The following is a 23622-nucleotide window of genomic DNA, read 5'->3' as shown; positions in this document are numbered from 1 at the left end:
ATTTGTACTAGTACATTCAAAACCATATGTAATCACAATGTCAGGTTTGGGTGCTGTGGTAGCCCAGAACTTGATGATTGTATTATATTCATGGGTATATGTAAATTACATTGAAGTTTATTTGTGTGATACAGAAAACCACAAAAGGGAAAGTATTATGGATTTTTTTAAAGCTGGTAACACCATTTTTCCCAGCTTTATTGAGGTATAGTTGATAAATAAAAATGCATATATTTAAGGTACAAAATGTAATGTTTTGAAATATGTATATGCTGTGAAATGATTACCACAATTAAACTGACATATCCATCACTTCACAGATTTACCTTTATTTTGTGGTGAGAACACTTAAGGTTTACTGTCTTAGCAAATTTCAAGTATATAAGATATTAATTATTAACTATGGTCATCATAGTCTACATGAGGTCTCCGGTACTTACCTTATAACTGAAGGTTTGTACCCTCCGATCAACCTCGTCCCATTTTCCCCACTCCTGAGCCCCTGGTAGCCACTTTTTTTCTACTCTCTGCTTCTATGAATTTGACTTCTTTAGATTCCACATATAAGTGAGATCATGCAGTATTTATCTTTCTGTATCTGACTTATTTTATGTAACATAACACCCTCAAGGTCCATCCATGTTGTCGCAAATGGCAGAATTTTTTTATTTTTAAAAGCTGAATAACGTTCCATTGTATATGTATATACCACATCACCTTTATCTATTCATCAATCAATGGACACCTAGGTTATTCCCATGTCTTGGCTATGAAATTTTTTTTGAAGGGAAATGTTTTGTAAGTTAATACAAAATGGGCAGTAAATTTCACTAATAATAATTTTAAAACCCAAGAGGTTCTTTTCTATTCAAGAGGATGACTGCTTGAAATAGACATACATTTTCTTTCCTTATTTTTAGATAATCAAAACCACAATTCTTTCTTAAAGAATTTGAACTTAGGTAACATAATTAGGTAAATATTATAGGGCCAATTTTTAATAGAAATACATACATTAATATTCTCATACACTAATCTGGATCTAGTCATTCTGATTTTAACTTAAAGTCAAAAGTCCCCACCAAGTGTTTGCCTCATTTGTTTATGTCTTAGAAGTTATTTTAAAATCTTTCAGTTGATCTACTCAATGTTCTTAACAGTTAAAGCAAGTATACTTAAGCCTTTGGTTGTCTTTCCAAGTGTTTCCAAAAGGCCTAGTCCAAAGTCCTAGCATCAGTGTGCTGGAATTTTTAATAAAGAAATGATGGAATTTTAAAGCAAGAATTAACTTTAGAAATCATCTTGTCTGGCTTCATTTTACAGATTAAGAAACTCAGTCCTAAGAAGTTAAATGATTGTCAAGACCATAGGGGTGGCCCTGCAGGAACTGGAATCAAGCTCTCCACTCTCTGTCCAGTACTTTTGGTTTTGTTTTGGCTTTTTAACGTACCCTATATTATTTCCTCTCTCCAATATGGTAGAAGTTGTCAGGAAGAATCATTTAAATGAATTTTTTTATTAATGCAAAACAATGGGTTTTCCAATTTTCTCCTCGTAAATAAAGATTCCTTTATGTGTATTTGATAGCTTTTAACATGAGCTAGAATGCAACTTAGTTTGCCAATAATAAAACTATACAAAATTATAGCTTCTATTACAAATTGCCTGTTTTAACAAACGTACACAGATTCTTACAGAAGTAGCAGGAAATATTTGGGTGAAATTTCTGAATGAGATACACGTGAATAGATTTCATGCTACACAATTGGTCATAATGTGGTAGAAATAATTATTTTTATGACATTCCTTTGAACCTTGGAGAGGGTGGAAGGGATGAATTCAAGGTTGCACACAGGACGTGACAGTCAGTTGGGAGCCAAGATGGTGAACTGCACTTCTGTGAGAGACCCTGCGTCCTTCCCTGTTCCAAATTGAGACTCTAAACAGCATTCTCTGCTGCCCTCTAGAGGTTCTAAGAGCCATTAGTGAAGGCAGCAAAAGAAGAGACACTTAGGGAGAGGCAATAATTAATTTTTCCCCTCAACAACAAAGAAAATAGAACCTATCATTTAGTGAATCAATCACAGATTTAAACCAAAGGAAATTATAAATTAGTTCTGAAATACATGTGTACGTGTGTATGTATAAATTGGTGTTCTACTGTAAGAGTTTAAAAACACGTACTTACATCTTCAATACAAACTGATAACCTGATGTTTTCATAACACTGGTTCTCATTTTTCTGGTGGTTTTCACTGAGTTTGTTTCAAGGATCTGCAAAGTTAAAACATGTTCACTGGTTTTCCTTGTTGACCCACTTGTTTTCTCAGGACTTGCACTGTCCTTGAATTAGTTTTAATAATAACTGTTACTAAACGATTCACAAATCTGCATTTCTAAGATTATCATTCTAGTACTCTCAAAGAGAAAACAAGAGTTTGCCAGCAGAGTATGGGTACAGGGCATTCTAGACAGAGCAAAGAAGAAAATTACAAAAGTTACAACTAGCAGATGCGGCTGGTAAAGATGACAATTTTGTATGCTCTGCTAAGGTGTATAGACAATCAACAGCAACTAAGTGGTGTTAGGCAGGAGAGTAATCTGGATTTGTGAAATATCACGCTGGCAGCAATTTGGGAGTGCAGAATGGAGAAGGGAAAGACAGGAAGTAGAAATACTAACAAAGACAATCTTGCAACTGTTCAGGTTGGAGATGATGAGTGCTTGAAGTAAGATAGTGTAGGCAGAATAAAGTCGACTTTTAAAAATATTCAAGATGTAAAAACTGGAATGCATGCTCTTCAGAGGGAAGGATGGTTTCCTCATTGATGCATCCCAAAGCCTAGAACAGTGCCTACCACAAGTAGATGCTCAATGACTACATATTGGATTCAGGGAACGTGTCACTGTAGTTTTTTAATGTTTTGGAATCACCCTTAAAAACAGGCATAACAACAAAAATCAGAAAGCCAAACCCCATAGACACCTAAGCCAAAATTAAAGTTATTTAATTGCTACACAAATATTCCAAAAGCTTATAGATTGGGAACAAACCCCTGATAGGTAGAATCACCAGGTGGTGGTGTTATCTGTGTGAGAGAAAATAGGGGGAAAGAAATAGTGCTAAGAACAGGAGAATCCAAATATCATAAAAATATGCTTACTAGAAATTTTGCTCAGTGGACCAGTGCAAGAATATAACAACCAAACCTGAGACAGCATTCTACAGACACCAATTCTTTTCTTTTCTTTATATATTTGCTTGTGCTGAGGACAATTTGCCCTGGGTTAACATCTGCACCAATCTTCCCCTATTTTTTTGTATGTGGCACACGGCCACAGCATGGCTGGTGAGTGGAGTAAGTCCATGCCCAGGATCCGAACCCGTGAACCAGGGCCACCTAACCAGAGTGTGTGGAACTCTAACCATTCAGCCACAGGGCCGTTCCAAGACCCCAATTATTGAGTGAGTGTAAGGAGACCAGAGTAAATCTCAAAGTGATGGCATGGGATGGGTTCTAGGATATTGGGAAATAACGAACAAATTCTCCTTTCCAGGAAAAATAATTGTACAGAAAGAAGTTGCTAGGAATAGAATCCACACTGATCAGAACAGAACAATTGGGACAAAGAAAAGAGAAGATACAGAAAAAAGTGGAAGTGAAAAACACATGACTAAACAAGTCTTAGAACAAAAGGAGAATACCAAGTAAAATTGCAGAATTTTCTTGAGAATAGTGACAGCTAAAATATGAGAAATCAGAATATGTCCAAATGCTTTTACCAGAGGAAATTTTACAACATTCAATTCTTAAAGAATTTAAATATATAACTTGAAAAGCTGGACAAAGAAAACTTCACTTAAAGTATAAAGAAGAAATTAATAATTAAGACAAATTAATAAATTGGAAAATAGTAAAACTAATTAATCAATCCAAAAGTTGGTTCTAGGAAAACATAAAGCATAAAAAAGTCACTAATTAACAAGATCCAGGAAAAAAATAAAGAAAAAAACACTATTTGAGGCAAAATCATCTTCAAAAGCAAGAAAAGTTTTAAATATCATAAAGGTGTATTTTGTGTACTTATTAAAATACATTTAAAAGTCTGAATGAAATGAATAATTTTCTTAAAAAATAAAACTTACTAATATTGCCCAGTAAAGTTAAACATTCTAAAGAGATCAATTACCAGAGAAGAAACAGAGAAAACAAAAGAGATCCTCCACACACAAAAATGCACTAACAAACTACAGACTATTCTTCCTTATAAAAATGAGTGCAAAAATCTTAAGCAAAATGTTAGCAAACAAAATACAATAGCATATTAAATAATAAAACGAACTTAGCACTTAGATGTTAGGAAATTGATGAAATAAACCTCATAAAGTGGCAAGAATAAAACCTTGCATAAAGTAAATGTGTACCAATTTGTAGCCATGATTATTAGTAGTCGCAGATTTAACAATTGAGAACATTAAAGGAGATAAGGAAGGAATCTTGAGGAACACCAACGCTTAAGAAGCTGGTAGAGAACAAAGTTGGAGGACTAATATTTCAAAAATTCAAATTCACTACAAAGCTACAGTAAACAAGACTGTGGTACAGACATAAGGACAGACACAAATCAGTGGAAGAGAATTGAGATTCAAAAAATAAACCCTTACATTAGGCTCAGTTGATTTTCAAGAAGGGTGCCAAGATAATTCAATAATTAAAGGATACTCTTTCAACAAATGATGCTAGGACAACCGGACTTCCACAAGCAGAAAGTTAATTTGGACCCCTAGAAGCACCATAAACAAAAACTAACTCAATATGGATCAAACACCTACTTGTAACAGCTAATAGCAGAAGACTCTTAATAGGAAAGATAAGTGTAAATCTTTGTGACCTTGGATTAGGCAATGAATTCTTAGATATGATATGCAAAGCATAAGAAATCAAAGGAAAACAGAGAAAATTGTACTTTGTCAAAATTAAAAACTTTTGAGCTTCAAAGTACACTACCAAGAAAGTGAAAAAATCATCTACAGATTAGGTGAAAATATTTTCAAATCATGTAGCTGATGAGAGTCTAGATCCAGGATATAAGAACTCTACAACTCAACAATTAAAAAACAAATAATCCAATTTAAAATTGGCAAATTAACCAAACAGGCATTTCTCCAAAGAAGATATACAAACAGCCAATAACCACATGAAAAGATGCTCAACATCATTAATCATTAGGGAAATACAAATCAAAACCACAATGAAATACCACTCCACACCCACTAGGATGATTATTATCAAAAAAATGGACAACAAAAAGTGTTGGCGAGGGAGGATACAGAGAAATTGCAACCCTCATGCACTGCTGGTGGGAAAGAAAAATGGTGCAGCTACATTGGAAAACAGTTTAGCAGCTCCTCACAAAGCTTCATATGACCTAGAAATTTAAATGCTTACGTATATATGCGAAAGAATTGAAAACACATGTACACACAAATACTTGTACATGGATGTTCATAGCAGCATTATTCATAATAGCCAAAAAGTAGAAATAACCCAAGTGTCATCAACTTAACGAATGGATAAACAAAATGCAGTATATCCTTACAATACACTATTATTCATCCATAACAAGTAATGAAATACAGATTTATGCTACAGTATAGATGAACTTGAAAACATTAGGCTAAATGAAAGAAGCTAGATACAAAAGGCCACATATTATATGATTCTATTTCTATCAAATGTTCACAATAGGGAAATCTTTAGAGACAGAAAGTAGATTAGTAGTTGCCAGGATCTAGGGGAAGTGGTATTTGGGAGTGACTGCTAATGGTTACAAGATGTCTTTGGAGGATAACGAAACTATTCTAGAATTAGATGGTTGTACAACTTTGTGAATATACTAAAATTATTGAATGATATACTTTACAAGAGTGAATTTTACAGTATGTAAATTATATCTCAATTAAAAAAATAGAATCCAGCCGACTACAGAAAGTTAGAAAATGGATTAAAAGGAATTGTCAGAAATATAGCAAATTTTTAATAATTGTAGAATCTAGGTGGCGGTGTACGGTTGTACCTTGTACAATTCCTTTAAGTTTTCTTTCTGTTTTAAAATTCTCACATACACACAAAATTGTATGGGAAATAATTTCACAGAAACAATAAAAAGAGAATGAAAACAAACAAAAACACTTCATAAAGTAGTCCTTGGTGCCAATGCAACAAAGAATGATCAGTTCACTGAACTTAGAAATTAGGGAGATAACCTGATGCATAGCAAACTCAATGCACAGAATGCAATGCTGTGCACAGGATTAAACAGGAGAGGAACCAGAGACGCTGAGCTTCAGCTACCTGCCCAGATGCAGGTCCTGGCTTCCATTGCATTAATTCATCTTTAAACTAGATCACCATGACACCCAACTAGCCTCCCTGCCTCCTCCTACTCCCACTCCACCTTGTCCTCTCATTTCTCATTCTCTAAATATCCTTTCTGCATCTTGAGTGTGTTTTATCACTATGAATATCACACATTTTAATTATTTGTATACATATCTTTCACTGCTCAAAGATTACAAGCTGTTCACGAGCTGATGTCACGCCATATTGATCTGTGTATCCGCCCCCTCCAGGTCTAGTTTTGTTTTTCTCATTTTGTTGGTACTAAAGAAAAACAGAATTTGAGAATATGCATATTTAAGAGGAGCCATTCAACTTTTTAACAGCAGTGGATCAAAATTAATATAAAGTTTATGAGGTAAAATTATAAAATGTATTTACAAAAATGGAATTAATAAAATGCAAATAATAACATTAATGTCATTCTTTTGGAAATAAAAACTGTCTCGAGACAAGTGGAAAAAATAATTTATTGTAGATTGTTTTACACATTAACACGGAACATTTATACATATATTGATGTGCTGATATGAAATACTAAATTTAAAGACAAATATTTTTACACAAAAGTAGTTGCGCTATATTTTATAAAGATAGATTTTAATAAATTATCAGAGACATTTAAGAATAATAGGCCAATTATTCCCATAGGAGTGTATTCCATGTCAAAATTAAACTAACTTTTCTGAACATGATGCCCTAGATATAGTCTCATTCTTCTAAGCTAAGAAAAAGCAGCTCGTTTCTGGGAATAAAAAGCCAGGAATGGCTCTAACTGGAGTAGCCCAGCAGGACTTCTAGTTTATTCTTGGATGTGGTCAGAGCCCCTAACATTATCCCAAGCTAATGTAATAGCTCAGTGTGAAACTTTCTATGACGGCTGCATGTGGTTAATGAAATTTAATACAAGGGGAACAATGCAAATGAGAGCCTTTTAGAGGAATTATATTTGCCACATGATTTGAATGAGCAACCAAATATTTTAGTAATAGAAATGTGTATTCTATATTTCTGAAGGGAAATTAGCACACTTCAAAATAGTCACTATTTGTTTAGCACGGTATATTAATTCTTATTTGGGGGGGGTCTGAAAATAAATCACATTTTTTCCTAAAACTTAGAATTCACTCCTTTAGAAAATGATTTCTATAGTGATACACAACACCACGATATAAACTTTGTTGTATGTTATAATCATTAAAATATACATATATATGAGGCACTAAACAGATTTGACAAACCAGGGTGTATATACACATGGCCAAATACTGTTTCATTTAATTAAATTCAACACATATTGATTGGGTGCCTACTACTTGCAAATTACCATGTTAGGTAATACTCACAGTAGATTTTAAGACACATGAGCTCACATCATCCACATCAAAAGCCAACGTTTAGATAATATATTAAACCTTGAAAATAATCAAGAGCAAGAGCTAAAGTTGTATAATGTATAGTGGAAGATATACCTAGGAGAGAGGCTTGGGATAATCGAAAAGGACAAAGCAAAATCTGTATCGCTGGGGGATAATTGCTCCTAGGCTTGGTATGTATTGGGGGATTAATCGGAACCTAGTCTGCAGTCCTCTCCATCCCAAAGTCCACAATTCAGTTCTCATCCTGCTGTGTTTCCTGAAAAAAGCAGAAGAAACGGGATTAATTTTTAGTGATAATAAAGCTTGTCGTAGCCTCCTTCCCCAAATATTTTCCTTCTATAAGAACGTGATCTGCATTCATATCTCCAGTCTTTCTAAGTCATTCCTTCCATAATTCTGGGTGAACCAGGGCCGCCCTACTAAATTGACCCACCCTTGAGGTGTAGTTTAACTTATCAGAGAAACATCAGTAAGCATGCCAAAGCTGGAAGTAAGTTATTTAAAGTAAAAACAGTTGAAAGAAGATAAAGATAAATATTTTAAAACTTGGCATTCCATTCCTTTTAGGACTTGTTATACTTTAAAAGCATTTTTAGGGAATTAGTATACATATAGGAAAAGAAATATAATCAAGTAGTCTCACCCCGTCTAAAGAACCAATACATCAGCAGGAGAACAAAGCATCAAACTGGCTTGTGATGCCACACGCTGTGAGACGGCAAAGGCAGGGCATGACCTCGGTGTGCACAAGCCCACTGGGGGTGACAGGACTCCAGGCTGGAGCACCAGTGTCCTGAGGTCCGGTCTAGCACAGGGATTCTGGATGGAGTACACCCATAGCACCAGCACAAACCTAAAGCTTCCCTGTGGAAGCATTGGGATTCTGGGAAATTAAAAATCACTCTCCTTTCTAGGAAAAACACACGAGGAACTAGGATTTCCAAAGATCCCTAGACGTTCTGCAGGGTGACAGGCTGGCCCTTAGATGGATCTGAAGCTCCATGGTTACGAAACTTCCCATGAACTGCAGTCCTGCCTTGGCCCTGATGGCGATCTCAGCCCAGCTCAGGGCACTGAGGCGAAAGGGCCTGGGGAGTCCCCTCACAGCCCGCTCCCCTCAGTCATGTGTGAGCAGGACTACAGAGGAAGAACAAAAACCAGGTCTTCTCCATCTATAGCTTCTGGTTTTAATTTCAATAGAGGACAAACAGTGGTAACCATAAACTGTCCCCTAAGAAGTTTTTATTGTTCTAACTGGCTCATTAATGTTTCAGGATTTCCGCTGCTTTACTTAAGAATTCATGTCTGTAAGCAAGAATTCTTTTCAAATGAAACATATTTTCAGTGATTACGATTTAGCCGCCCATATTTATATTCTGTCTTGAAGAAAAAAAAAAGAATGACGTTCTGATTAGTCATACCTCTGTGCCTGTATTTTTTCTGGATAGAAACCAAACCTGCATTGGTTCTTTTTTCCCCTTCATGGACACCGGGCCTCTGTGCTCCAAATGGAATTGTGGATCTGAATTTTCTGGTGTCATGAGACATCTAAATACAGGGGACAGGGAGGAGGGAGAGGTATGGAGAGATGACATGTACCAAAGTTATCAACTGAGACAGCAAAGCCACACACCAAAGTTGTTTGTAAAGGCAATTCAAGGTTTTAAGAACAATGATTTTATCAGAAATTCCTAAAATGGTGTGGAATCATTTAAAATGGAAATAAGGATGCCACCTTCTCAAATACAAAATAAACAATCCTAAGAGCCAAGATCATAACTTCCTAAAGGTAACAAAATCACTCAGAGAGTTAAACTATATGGAAAGAGACATTTTTCTTGGAAATCAACATAGCAAGACATGTTCTCTTACCTGTACGTATATTCAGACACATTTATTTTTCCCTTTTCTCCAGTGGTTTCTGTTCTGCTCGTGAGGTTGACAGTATTTCCAAAAAGACAATATCGAGGCATCCTCTGTCCTATGACACCTGTAACTACCTCTCCAGTGTGTATCCCTATGGTTATCTGCAGAAATCAAAGCTTTGCTTCAATAACTTCTATCACGAGCACGCTAATATTTACTTACTTTATACTACAGAATAATGTAGTCATCATATAAACATCATAAGAATTCTCTAGAGTCCAAGTATATTACAGACAAAACCAAAAACCCTCATAAAATCTTTCTTCCAAGAGAAACATTCTTTTTCTAAAGTCTGAAGATTTCAGAGATGTAAATCTGGCAACTTACATAAGATACAAGAAAGAGATTTTTAAAAATAAACCAGAAAGGACAGGAAATTTTATCTCATCCTCATGACTTCCAGTACATGGGACAGACTAAGTTTCAGATGGGGGAAAGATTTCCCATCTCTATGAAAGAATAGGATACAATGAGTTCAATAAAATAGCATAGACTTTGTTGTCAAGATGTCCTTTCTTGTACATAATTAATGATGCTTGGTCAAGAATATGAATCAATTGTCCACAAAAGTCTACTACCACTATTATAATATCTATTTTAATTACTAACCTGAACAGATTCGCCATCCACTTGAACCTGGCCAGCAATTTCCATCATGTCCAAGGCCAGATGGCAAATGGATCGTGCATGGTGGATGCACGGCTCTGGTAAACCGCTCACTGTCATATACTTATCACCAACAGTCTCCACCTGACACAGCACATATATTTACATGTTCATTGGTTAGCAAAACATGACCATTTCATTTGCTACTCTTATACAAAAAATAGTTTTCCAAGGCTATTGGTAACTTTAAGCTTTCCTTCTCCTTAACTCTCTTAAAATTCTAATACATTCAACTCCAATAAGATGAAACTGTCATTATTTGAAATTTACACACATGGCACTTGAGGTCTTTGATGGCAAGCAGGTATAGACAGTATTACTTTTCCTCTAGGAAGTTCTGGTTTCTCACCTCGGATACCCTTATAATTTAGTAGAACAATTTATTACCCTATTTCCCCCTAAAACAGTGATGGTTTGATGGCACAAGAACCACCGCCTGAAGCTCAGTGATTTATCATGGTCATTAACCATTTATTTTTATGATGTGCTCACCAAGTGTTACATTGTACCCCAGAAAACGACTATAAAATAGAAAATAGTCTTTCTGGCACTTATATTATTCCAGATGCCTGCTGATGGTTAACATTCTTTATGAAGCAATATTCCACTGACTTCATTTTTCCAATATTATATTTGTTTCTAACTGAAACAAAGGGCCGAAATGCCATATAAATGTTTATCTTCAAGTTGAAGTTATCTAAAAGCAAATCTGAGTCCCAGTACCCCTTCTCATGCTCCGTGACTTCTTTACTGTGCAAAGCATTTATATATTTCAGTAAAAATGTCTCTTGCAGACCACTAAAAATAATGCTATGTTTATATTATGTGATAAACAACCTGTGCAGATTTGTTCATGTAAGAGCAAATAAGCTGCTGAATATTTTATTTTACCTTGGGAATCATCTGATCTATTCATTTGGGCTACAAGGAAGAGAAAGTTTTATAACAAGAGGTAATTAGTGAAGAAAATGGCAAATAACAACTACATGGAGACTGACTATACCAAGGCGGCAGGACTACAGTCAGAGACCTGTGATTGCAGTGCTTCTGGAAGGTAGGGTCTGAAAATTCAGACTGTCACTAGTAGTGCATTAGGATATCATTTGGACTTGCCTTATAAACAAATGGATTTTTCCGGGAATCAGTCAGTGTGTCAAATCTGGTGTAAAGGTCATTGAGAAGGTTTACAATCTTCATGGCCCCTTCTCCTGATGCGTGCTTGCTACAGAAAGCATTGAAGCCCACAATGCCACTGAAGAGGATGGTCACGTTGTCATATCTTTTGGCAGGCACTGGACGCTTGTGTCTCAGCTCATTGGCAACAGATGGAGGGAGGACAGAATATAGTAACCTGTTCAGTGGGATTAGGAAAAAGCCATAGTAAGCAATTCTGGGACCGGCTTTAGAGCTTCTCCTGTCCCAGTCAGAGCTGCCATGTGCACTGTAAAGGCCTGGATTCTGATAGGATACCCGTTATTAGCCATATTTATAAGTAAACTATAGAAAATATAAATAATTTGTTTGTTTTAATCACATAAAACGTCCCCAAATCCAAAACAATTAAAATCAAGTCAAAATAAGCCAAACAAATAGATCAGATGAAGGACTGGCAACAGGAAGTCCAGGTTTTCATGAGCAGTCTTGCACTCTGACCCTGCTGCTGCCATGTTCCCAGTGTGAAAGTTGTCAACACTAGCACTTACAACACTGTGTGAATAGCACAGTACCAGGAGCATGTGTATCTCTCTCAGGAATAAGAAATTTATTTCAATTTTTGTAAATAATATTAAAAGAAGCAGATTTCTCTCCAGTCCCATTCGCGCCTCACTCCTCTTTGGAAGACACTGATAAAAAAGGTTAAAATGGGTCTAGACAAGAAAAGATTTTCTTTAAATAGACAATATTGAGACCATTACAATGGCCTCTGGGATTACGTTGAGGGGACAAGTGTGCTAAGCACAACAGGAGGAGGATGAGAGCTGAGGGAGAGAAGCAGAAACCAGGGAGACCCACGGGATCTTGACATGGTAACTCAGAGGAACAAACGACACCTCCCCACCTTTTCCTTCCCTGTAGCCAGAGGGCTTAATGTGTAAAAATGGAGCTGAACTCTCATTATTTTTCCTAGCTTTAGTGAAATTTCTCCAGCTTTTCATTTTGAACTTTTAAACAGAAAACACTTTATAAAATATTTTAAAGCTATATTTGAATATTAACTGTGAATAGTAGGGGCCAGCCCCATGGTCAAGTGGTTAAGTTTTGCATGTTCTGCTTCCATGGTCCAGGCTTTGACGGTTCAGATCCTGGGTGTGGGCCGACACATTGTTTATCAGGCCACGCTGCGGTAGCTTCCCACATAGAAGAACCAGAATGACCTACAACTAGGATATACAACTATGTACTGGGGCTTTGGAGAGAAAAAAAGAGGAAGGTTAGCAACAGATGTTAGCTCAGGGCCAGTCCTCTTCACCAAAATAATGATGATAATAATAATAATAATAATAATAGTAGTAGTAGTAAATGGTTTATAATTAAATCAACTTGAAAACCAAATATCTACAAAAAACAAAACCTATGTGGTTTTCTAATATAACAGCCAGAACAGGATACTGAGTAACTCAAACTTACAAATCCACATGACTTTGAATTATAGTCCTAAGTACTATCCTACAAGCTCCATAAAATGTGTTATTTTTCATGAACGAAGTTGTACCACATACCAATAAAGTATACATTTTGAATTGTTTTTCAAGCAATGGGAGGAATTTGAGCTCCCTGCCTCACAGGCTTTCTGAAATTTGCAAAGTACCTGGATAGCCTAAGGGGTTCAATTTAGGTCATAAGGGAAGGGAAGTGGTCTCAAAGAAACTAAACACAACTTTCAGCTTCATTATATAAAGGCGAAGACAAGTGAATTAAGAAGCTATGGATAACGACAGACATTTAAAAGGCATTCTCTATTTCATCCATGCCATTAATAAATAGTTAACTGCTGTGTTTGTGGGTGGGCACAACATTCATCCATGGGCAACTACACATGTACCAATGAAGGAAAGGTATAGAAAGCAATGCTGTTACTAATATTCTGGGTGTTCAAGTAGAGGGAAACAGTTCTTACAGGAAGTAAGGCAGATCAGTTCAATTCTCCAACAAGCTAGCCTTCTATCTTACAAACATTAAAAATGAACACACAGGACCTTGGGTAAAACCTCTTATGAACATCAGTGATTTAGTACTTTTAATTAATGTACACAAGCAAGGCCAAGTAGTATGAACAACGAGTATTTGTTTAAACAAATTACTTGAAAATGAAGTATTATCTTAAATGTTACTTGCCCAGTATTTCATAATTTAATGCACCATTAGTAGAAAAATAATATTTTATTTTGATATTTTTGATGTGTGTCTTCACAGATGCAATGGTTGTCATTACAGATGACATTACAATCTGTCAGATTCACTCTGCCAAGTCCTAAGATAATTTGGAGTCCAAGAAAAGAAATCTTTTAAATTAGAAGGGCCAATTCCAAGTTCAGTGTTCAGTGTAACCCTCAGCCCCTGGCCAGCCCCTGGTACAAAGAGCATGCTCAGGTCATACTTCTTGCATGAAGGAAGGAATGAATGGATAGTTGGACTTTAAAGATGCATTTGAATTAGTCTAACGATTTTCAGAGAGATGTTTTGGCATATTTCTTTCAAATTGGTTTGTAAGATTAGAAGACATATTCCCACTGCCATTAAGACTGATTTAGTTCGGTATACAGAATTTCTTTTTAAGAGATGTGGAAGAGTTTATCTACTGCTCTAGAACTACAGTGGGTTCCATGCCTGTTAGTCTGGTTATCAACCTTAAGTCAACTACAGTAGAGTCACAATATACTATGCATAACAGCTGTGCCCTTCTTTAATAGCAAAGTTACATTCTTACGTGTCCGTCTTTTTCTTTTCATCTTCCAGGGCTCTCAGCGTAAGCTGCAGCCTGTCTGTGAGGATTTCCAGTTCTTGAGTCAGTTTGTATTCCTCTCTGAATTGTTCTCCCAGAAGAACGAGATCGCGTGTGGCATCGTGCAGAGGGATGTCACTCAGATACAGACCTCTCCTTGTCAAGTCATCCAGATTCATCACACTGTCACAGAGAAATGAGGCAAAACCAGTCCCAACTTGTCCGTGCACGTGACAACACCGATTCTGATTACAGTTAAGGAGGATAAGCCTGCCATCTCCTACCATTCAAAAGGGCGAGCTGAAGAAAAATATTTGGAGAATCTCACAAATAACGTGACTTCATGCTTTCAGATATTGAATAACCTATCACAGAGCAGTGGACTTGAAACATGTTTTGGCCAAATCGTGTTTTTTGATGTCATCAACCTAAACTGAAAGATAATGTAAAAAACTGCCCTGTAGAATCTGCATTTAATACAAGGCTTTTATTTATTATCATCACATTTTTTCCTGATTATAAAGAGATGAGCAAAATTTTATCTTTACTCTCCTTAACAGGGATAATAGTGCTTCTTTTGATAAACCAGTTCATTTTTGCCTTAAGGGTTTGATGACTCTTTTAACTAGATTTTCTCTTTTAGACACAATGAGTAAAAGTTTACAACCAGATTTATGACCCATCTTCAACATGAATTTTATGTCCTTAGGACTTTGTACCATGTATTTTATATGCTACTCCTACCTCTGGCTCTAATTTCTTCTACTACTCATTTTCCTTGACTAAATTTTCTCATTTATTTGAAACATTATTTGATCTTGCTGAATTTTATGCATCTTTGTAACTGAAGTCATTTTCAGAACAACATAATAATGTATATTGATTCAGTGAAGATCTCGTGAGTGAAAAGTTGACTGCCTTTTTAAAATTTATTCTTTGGTTAGGATGTCTTGAGCTTATATTACTGGTTTGATTTCTTTAAATGCAAAGTGATTACTTCTGGTCATTCACAATAGTAATTCCTCTAAAATGATATCATTGAGTTGTGACTTTATTGAAGAATTTTGGATTAACAAAATGTCTCTCTGCGATATATTCTCAGTAGAAATGTCCAACAATCAAAGCAAAAATTAGCATGTCAGTATAGAAAAATAAAATGGTCAAAGGGTTTACTAAAGAAGAACACCTCTCTGGAAAGAGGCCAGATGATCTACCAAATGTTCTATAAGACGTGACCCCGAGCAGAGAAAAGAAATGATTACAAGCTTCAAATGAAAATAAATGGCTTAAAATGCTCATATTGTTAGAAAATTTAATGAAATTATGTCTCATTGTTCTAAAAAATGTATTTATCATTATTTTAAAGAGTTAACTTTTTTCTCAATTTAACTGATCATCTTGGAATTATTTATTTTATAAGTAAAACTCTTTTATTTGATCTCTTATTTAATGAGAGTACAAATCTTTCTACACACACGAGCAGGACCCATATGACAATCTGTGAAGGTGTTACTACATAACCAATTTCCACATATGGTAATTAGCAAATAGACTCCAAACTTTCTGCTTCTATTACCAAAAAAACCTTTCTCTCCCTGAATAGAAACTGTCACTAATGAAAAGCTGTCATTCTACTGAAGGTGAGCTTGGAAAGAGGCAAAAGAAAAAAGAACTTATAGACAGCAGATGAAGATAGAGTTAGATCAATGTAAGTTATTAATAAAAGAATGTAAAGAGTTCGTATTCTCTAATTTTGTCTCTTTTATTTTCATGATATATATTCTTAGGGAAAAATCATTAGTCATATACAGTCTTTAATACTATATTAATAATATTAAAAGAGGTTGTTACAAAGTTCAGTGCATTTTTCAGAAATTTTAAAACAGTCTTTTTAATTGAAAAATGATCATGTGGACTTTGAATTTTTAATCAATAGGCCACCAAAACATGCCTTCTTAAGTGTATTAAAAAGTATGTTACTGCATACCTTTTGGTTATACAGAGTTATAAACACACAAAATATCACCTACCAATTTCCAGAACTATCTCTTTCTACTGTTCTAAAGCAAATTCAGATACACTTTCTTATTCTGAATTCCCATGCATCTTTTAGTAAAATATTTTGTCAAACTGGCAAAATACTAACCTACAGTTTTACTTCCCTCTGATGTTTATTACAAATAACATAATCGACATAAATTTCAATTTAATAATACATTTTGAATAGTACATCCCAATTAAAGTAGCTAAATATTTTAACATAAAATAGTTCAAACCCAGAAATAATTAGAAAAGTAATTTCATGGTGCCAAATATACTCGTGCATTTATGCCGTATATTAGATGTTACGCAGAATTACTCTTCTACGTGGTGCCTCTGTGGAAGGTACAGAGCCATAGAATTAGCTAACTGCAGATTATGTACCCCATGACGCAATGGCATCAACATTCAGCAAATTGATTAAGACATAGCAAATAAAATAGAATACATGATTTCTTCTGAGTTCATTATAAGTGTTAAATAAAATTATGCCTGTTATAAAGAGGTGTATAATGAGAGTTGTAAAATCTAACTACACTTTAGGATATGTAGACATGATTGAATAAAGTGTTACTGAATTCCTTTGTTAGCTAACGACAAGTACTTATATCCACTACAATTCATCTAAAAATTCTCACCTTGGTGAACACAGAAAAAGTATGCTATCTGCTTCGGGTAAGTAGATCATCTGGCCCTTGAGACGCAAGCAGCTGATCTCAGTCCCAGTCAGTTCATCCTCACATTCTAATTTCTCGACATCCAACAATCCTTCCTTGAAAAGGCAAGACATAACCATTAACTGTGCCTGTCTCCCTACCCAGTAACTCAGGAAACAGAAGGCCACACATACTTCATTTCCCACCAAAGCGTAAGGGAGAATAAGTGCACCAATCAGAACAGGAGAGGGCATTTCGTCAGAGTTCTGCCAGGTAATAAGCCTAGTGGCTACCTTACAAACACTGCAGAAAAGTGAACTGATTATCACCCGTGAACCCAGATAGACAGTAGCAGTGCCACTGTTCACATATTTATTTAAAGTTTCCATGAATCTTATTTCTGATTTCTCAGCATGGTTATATCATGCTCTATCAACGAATGAACCAAGGCTCTCCATTCCCCACACCCACATTCATAGAACGGCTGGGAGTAGTTAGTTCCAAAAACATCAAGTATATGTAGGTTAGACCTTTGGGAGGGTTGTAGGAAAGAAGAAATGTATACTCTCGGACACTTTTGCTCTAACAATCCCCAAAACAGAAACTATGAGGTCTGGGCACTCCCTAAATTATCAACGGAACCAACATTTTCTCTCTTTTATTTTCCCACAAAAATGGCACCAAGAATAATAGTTTAAGGAAGAATAATTTGGCCGCTTTGGGTGAAGTAAAAAATAATCTTTATTAGTTCTTCTGATTTCTAAAATAGGACACCTAAAATAGGGAATAGAAAATGTTGGTTTTATTATATGAAACTGGGCTGTCCTGGCAAGACATTCTTAAAACTTATTTTTGTTAATTCTCATCAGTCCACAGAGTTCCACCACCCCTCAGGCAAACCAAAGATGAATAACATTGCCTTTGAAATAGGACTCCCTTTGAGGTTTGGTTTTGATCTCTCTATGCCTTCTCCATCTCACAGAATGTTATAGGAGCTAATTTCCCCTCTGGAACACTTCTAATTTGTAACATACCTTACTTACTCACATTGAGGGAAATCATATCTTGATTACCTTGCTTCTCAATACGAAAACCGTATTGATATGTGAAAGGATCCCATGGAAACTAATGTCAATATGAGGACGAACCAGAGAGAAGACAGACAAAAGGCTGCAATTCCCAGGCTGGAGCTAAAATATAGATAAAAAGAAAAGAGCACTTAGTCAAAATAGTTTTTACAATTTGATATTAATTATTAAACTACCTCAGTAATACTTAAAAACAGAAAATCACAATTATTTTGTAGTCAACTTATCTCAACTATGGACTTACATCTTCACCTGTGCAACTCAGTGATTAAATTGCCATCAAATAGTTGCAAGAACACATAACCTAATAAGGATTCAGATGACTGATATACAAATATAAGCTAATATGGATAAAAGAAGCATTTTCAAAGAAGAAGGAATGGAACTGATCTTTTAAAATGTAGCATGAGGTGCTAAATGCCTATGGCTTAAAATGATATTTAAATATCAAAACCACCAGCCAACACATAGTTTATCAAGAGACAGCTAATAATAACAATAGGTAACAGTTAATGATGGCTTACAGTGGACCAGGCACTTGACCAAACGTGCTTCACATGCTCTCTATCCTCATATTATGACAAAGGGAGAAGAGGCAGAGAGAGAAGCAGCAAGAAGTTTGAGGTCATACCATGAGGGAGAGGCAAGCTGGCAGAGGAGGCCAGGCCATGCACCATTTTGCTTTTGGATTTATAGGTGTAAGCCTGATCCCATTTGGGCTAATTCTGAATTATCAAGTCTCTTTAATAACAAGCAAAGACTATCTGAAGACACATATCAAGTACAACTCCAAAAGTTAGTAGATGAGAGAAACAAATAAGCAGAAAGGATGGATTTTATCAATGGGTCTGAGAATCTACGTCGAATGTAGGCTCTCGTCCTCATCCCAACTGTTGTCCTTTGATGCTTTTTCTACTAAATCCCATGATAATCTCTATCATTCTCCACCTTAGTGTTTTTTAAACTCCTTTCTTTTCCCTGAAAATGTCAATGGTTGATTTTGAAGGCTATTTTTAGACAGTAGATATCCAACAAATATTTACTTAACGTATGAATAAATAAGTGAAAGCTAATTGTTACTAGAAAGTTATCCATTTTCTCATTAAAGCAAATATACCATTCTCACATCGTTTTCCAACTGTTCTTGTAAGTGATTAAAACAGAAACAAATAAATGGCAGTCCTACAGAAAGTCGCAGTGTGCTCCAATGCACTTAGCTCACGTTTAAACAATGTATGTGATCTGCAATGTGCTGTACATTGCCGATACACAGACAAAGGGTTAAATGAACGAATGGCCACATGTAACAAGAGTGCCTTTATGGCCTTTTGTCTAGGGCCCCAAGGAGGCGTGATGTTGTTTTACCTGGGGAAGCACTCTGTAGATAGCATTGCCACACTGAGTGACCACTAGGTCCCTGTCAAATATTATGTGAAAAGGAAAAGCTTTGCAGAAGGTATATGGGCTGATGCGTGATTCCTGGGTACCGTTTTCTTCAAATCTGTCAAGATCTTCATAAAAATCTTCTTCTTTTGATTCTTTTTCTTCAATTAAAAACTGAGTATGATCACATTCTTCATTTCTTTGCTGAATAACCTGGATGTCAAAGAGGGAAATGGTGTTAATTGTCTGCATTTCTTTTTTTTTTCTTTTAAAGATTGGCACCTGAGCTAAAAACTGTTGCCAATCTTTTTTTTTTTTTCCTGCTTTTTCTAACTAAATCCCCCCAACACATAGTTGTATATTTCAGTTGTGGGTCCTTCTAGTTGTGGCATGTGGGGTGCCATCTCGGCATGGCTTAAGGAGCGACGCCGTGTCTGCGGTGCCCAGGATTCAAACTGGCGAAACCCTGGGCTGCTGAAGGAGAGTGTGCGAACTTAACCCCTCGGCCACGGGGCTGTCCCCTGTCTGCATTTCTATTTAGTTAAAATATCAAAATATCTAAGGAACTGGTTGTGAGAATTGTATTTAGAGAGTTAACTATGAAAATTTAATACATGCAAATATCATACATGTCTAAAATAGAAAACTATTTCTAGAAATTGATTTATGAAATTTGAAGACTGAATAATTATTCACAGAAAAATTGCAAATCTGGTACCAGTCCACCAGTAGCCCGTGCAGCCTCTTTTGTAGAACTGGGAGGAAAGCAGCCCATGGTCCTGGTGGGCTCAGCTCCCTGTGCCAGGCACACGTGTACAGTGAATGCCCTATAAATTGCACAGAGTGACACTATTTAATATGTAACACAATGAAAATGATGTTTAAAAACAGTGGGACTGGTCTGCCTGGTGGTATAGTGGTTAAATTCACATGCTCTGCTTCAGCGGCTCAGGGTTCACAGGTTCAGATCCTGGGCACAGACCTAGCACTGCTCGTCAAACCACACTGTGGTGGCATCCCACACAAAATAGAGGAAGATTGGCACAGATGTTAGCTCAGCAACAATCTTCCTCCAGCAAAAAGCGCAAGACTGGTGACAGATGTTAGCTCAGGGCCAGTCTTTCTCACCAAAAAAAACAACCAAACAAAAATACTCCAAAAAACCAGTGGGAAACAAAATGATAGAGATGCCTATTTAAAAATACAAACAATGTCAGTTTTTATCCATCAATTGTCAAGTATATAAAATTACAATACCAAATTGGGCAGGATGCAGAAAAAGAGTGGTCTCAAATACCACTAGTGGGAGAGTATTTTGATAAATCTTTCTGAAGGATAGATGGAGAATATGCATAGACATCTCTGAAAAATTGTATATTCTTTAATTGAGTTCCACATCTAGGAATTCACTCTAAGGAAGTAATCAAAATTGTGAGCAAAGCTCTATAATTTAAAGAAATAACTATACTTCTAAAATATTATTCACAGGCAAATGCATTATGAAAACATAGAAAAGATTTTTTTATTTTGAGTTTAACAAACTGCAAGTAACACATCTTCTTGTAAGGGGAAAAATTCTATCTCAAGGTAAATAGTTGGGGCAATATTTCTTCGGTTACCACTAAATGAAGACAAACTTTCACTCCTTGCTCAGGAGTTCACTGCAACATACTCTGAGACATAAGAACAAATCACAATCAACATGAATACCATTATATATTTTCTTTAAGTTATAATTTCTGGGCTAAATTTGGATATTACTACAATAAGTGTCACACTAATATACTACACTGGTTAAATATTAATATTCTTAATTCTGATTTGAAAACTTTGGCCCATAAAGGCTGATTTCCCTAAACTCATAAACAAGAGTCAATCTTAAAATTCAGGCCTACTTTTGATGTTCTGCTCTGTTTCCATTTTAACTAGAGGTACTCAATCGTATGCACCTGAAATTTACTAATTAATTCCTCAATTCTACTCTTTTGCTTTGATCAAATTGGCAAAAGAAACTACTTTTCTTTTTTTTTAACCTCTCCTTGGTATATCTCTTCACGACATGGTATAATATTTCTCCTGTCGTTAAATCGTCTAGAAGCTCTGGAGCTGTTAACCCTATGGATTTGACATAACAATACTTCAGGAAATTAGAACAGTTCCTTTGAAAAAATACATACACGAAATATAATTACAAAATGCAAATATTTCAAGAGTCTATACTGGAGCGCTTGAATACATGAGGGCCAAAAGACAACCTAAATATTGTATAAAGTAAATCACATAAGACTTGAATTTTATATAGAGTATGCTAATGCCATCAACCTCCCATTCCAAAAGTCTCTGGAATGCTTAGAATTCTGCTTAGAACTGCAACAGCAGCTTCTAAGTATGCACTAATTTGTGTTTCTTTCATGAAATTTCTACGCACTTGTTTCCTGCTCAGCAGGGCCAAATGAAAAAAAAAAAAACCAAGAACAGACACAGTATGTGTAAAGTCCTTGATCTAGGCTCACTCAGTATAGACATAGTGTTAGTTTGATGTCAAGTTCAAAGGTTGGAAATGAAAGGCATATAAGATTTTGATTGAATTCCAGTGAGATCCCTAATCATGGATGAATTTCGCTCCTTTACGCAAGGTTTTGGTTTTCAAAGGGTTCTGGATTTGATAATGTCATGTTACACATAATCCCACTTTTTGGTTTTAGAAAAACTAAGGATGCTCCTGGGAATTGCCAACAAGGGCCAAGTAAGAACTGATACCAACTCCCAAAAGAAAGAAAACCATGAAATCTAACGTGATGTTACGGGATTAAATATATGGGATACTTTTCTAATATAATCAATTTAAATGTTACAATTTTTATTTGCATAATACCATACTTAAAGTGAGGGCTTCCCATATGCGTTAGAACATAACTATGATGTCTAAAAAAACACTACCTGTTAGATTTTCCACAAAGAAAAGCTGAAGCAAGGTATCCCTCTCCTCACTTCTCTCAAACATAGAGCCACAGAAAAATGGCTCTTGGGGTTGAGTTTGCTGAGCACACAAAAAGCAGCTGACTGGGAGAGACTATCTGGGTCAGAAAGATAGAAAAATGATGTTCTCTTTATTGCACAGTTGCTGGATCAATACCTTGAAATTGTCACTCAAAACTAACAGTGTGTATTACCAATAACAAGACATTTTGTGTGTGTGTGTGAGGAAGATTGGCCCTGAGTTCACATCTGTGCCAATCTTCCTCTATTTTATGTGGGATGCTGCCACAGCGTGGCTTGACAAGTGGTGTGTAGGTCCGTGTCCAGGATTCAAACCTGCAAACCTCGGGGTGCTGAAGCTGTGCATGTGAATTTAACCAATATCCCACCAGGCTGGCCCCAGCAACACATTTTTAAAGTATGAGACCTGGATTCTTTCACAAAGTAATCTATCTAAAATAAAAGAAAAACTTTTAGTTCACAAAATGAGAAATTTCAACTATATTTCAGGGACAGACTGAAAAAATCCACTAAGAAACAATGAACAATAAAATATCTGATTTTATATTTTTTGGGAATTTGACTGTCCATGTTGTGGGGATTTTGTATTCTGAAGGCCACAGCTTAGGCAGTCACATACCCTCCTGCTTCCCAGCTAGTGTGTGCTCACAGAGAAGGCAAACTAAAATTCATGTTGCCTTAAGCACTGTATAATTAGAAAGAAAAATCTGCTGCCACAAGGAAAGAAATATCCTGTATAATGCATTCCAAAGCCAAATATAGAAGATTGCTGGTGGTGCTGCTGTTATGGCTTATCTATAACTCTGGTGAGGTCCACTAGCAGCCACAACTAAAGGGAAATTCACAGAGTATCATTTTTCATGTTCTACGTGTCATCTCTGTGTTCAGAAGAGTCTGCGTTACTGTTTTTGTTGTTGCTGTTAGTGCCGTCGAGTTGATTCTGACTCCCAGTGACTCTGTGTACAGCAGAGTGGAATCCTGGCCAGTCTTTTTGCACCATCCTCTCACCTTCTGGCTCTATATCAGACAATGCTCCACTGCAATTTGTAGGGTTTTCACGGTCAATTTTTTTGGAAGTGGGTGGCCAGGTCCTTCTTCCTAGTCTGTCTTAGTCTGGAAGCTCTGCTGAAACCTGTCCAC

The 23622-nt window shown here is 36.0% G+C and overlaps 1 protein-coding gene across 2 annotated transcripts in view; it reads right to left on the bottom strand.

Annotated features, from left to right (window-relative positions):
- Positions 1 to 6852: 6852 nt before the first annotated feature.
- GUCY1B1 (guanylate cyclase 1 soluble subunit beta 1) overlaps positions 6853 to 23622 on the bottom strand; it is a 46804-nt gene continuing 30034 nt past the window's right edge. Inside the window, exons 6-14 of one of the 2 annotated variants that reach the window (XM_014844025.3) lie at positions 19465 to 19695; positions 18085 to 18201; positions 16994 to 17127; positions 14301 to 14498; positions 11486 to 11723; positions 10316 to 10456; positions 9653 to 9807; positions 9202 to 9328; positions 6853 to 8036 (exon numbers count right to left, since the gene is read on the bottom strand). In XM_014844025.3, the coding sequence (XP_014699511.1) occupies positions 8013 to 8036; positions 9202 to 9328; positions 9653 to 9807; positions 10316 to 10456; positions 11486 to 11723; positions 14301 to 14498; positions 16994 to 17127; positions 18085 to 18201; positions 19465 to 19695 (1365 nt within the window). In that variant the 3' untranslated portion in view covers positions 6853 to 8012. The remainder of the gene's footprint in view (positions 8037 to 9201; positions 9329 to 9652; positions 9808 to 10315; positions 10457 to 11485; positions 11724 to 14300; positions 14499 to 16993; positions 17128 to 18084; positions 18202 to 19464; positions 19696 to 23622) is intronic. The other variant, XM_044767060.2, reaches the window with a different exon arrangement.

Source organism: Equus asinus, chromosome 3, assembly GCF_041296235.1.
Source record: "Equus asinus isolate D_3611 breed Donkey chromosome 3, EquAss-T2T_v2, whole genome shotgun sequence".
Lineage (NCBI taxonomy): Eukaryota > Metazoa > Chordata > Mammalia > Perissodactyla > Equidae > Equus > Equus asinus.
Note: the sequence above shows the minus strand (reverse complement) of the source record. Positions and strands in the feature narration are given on the sequence as shown.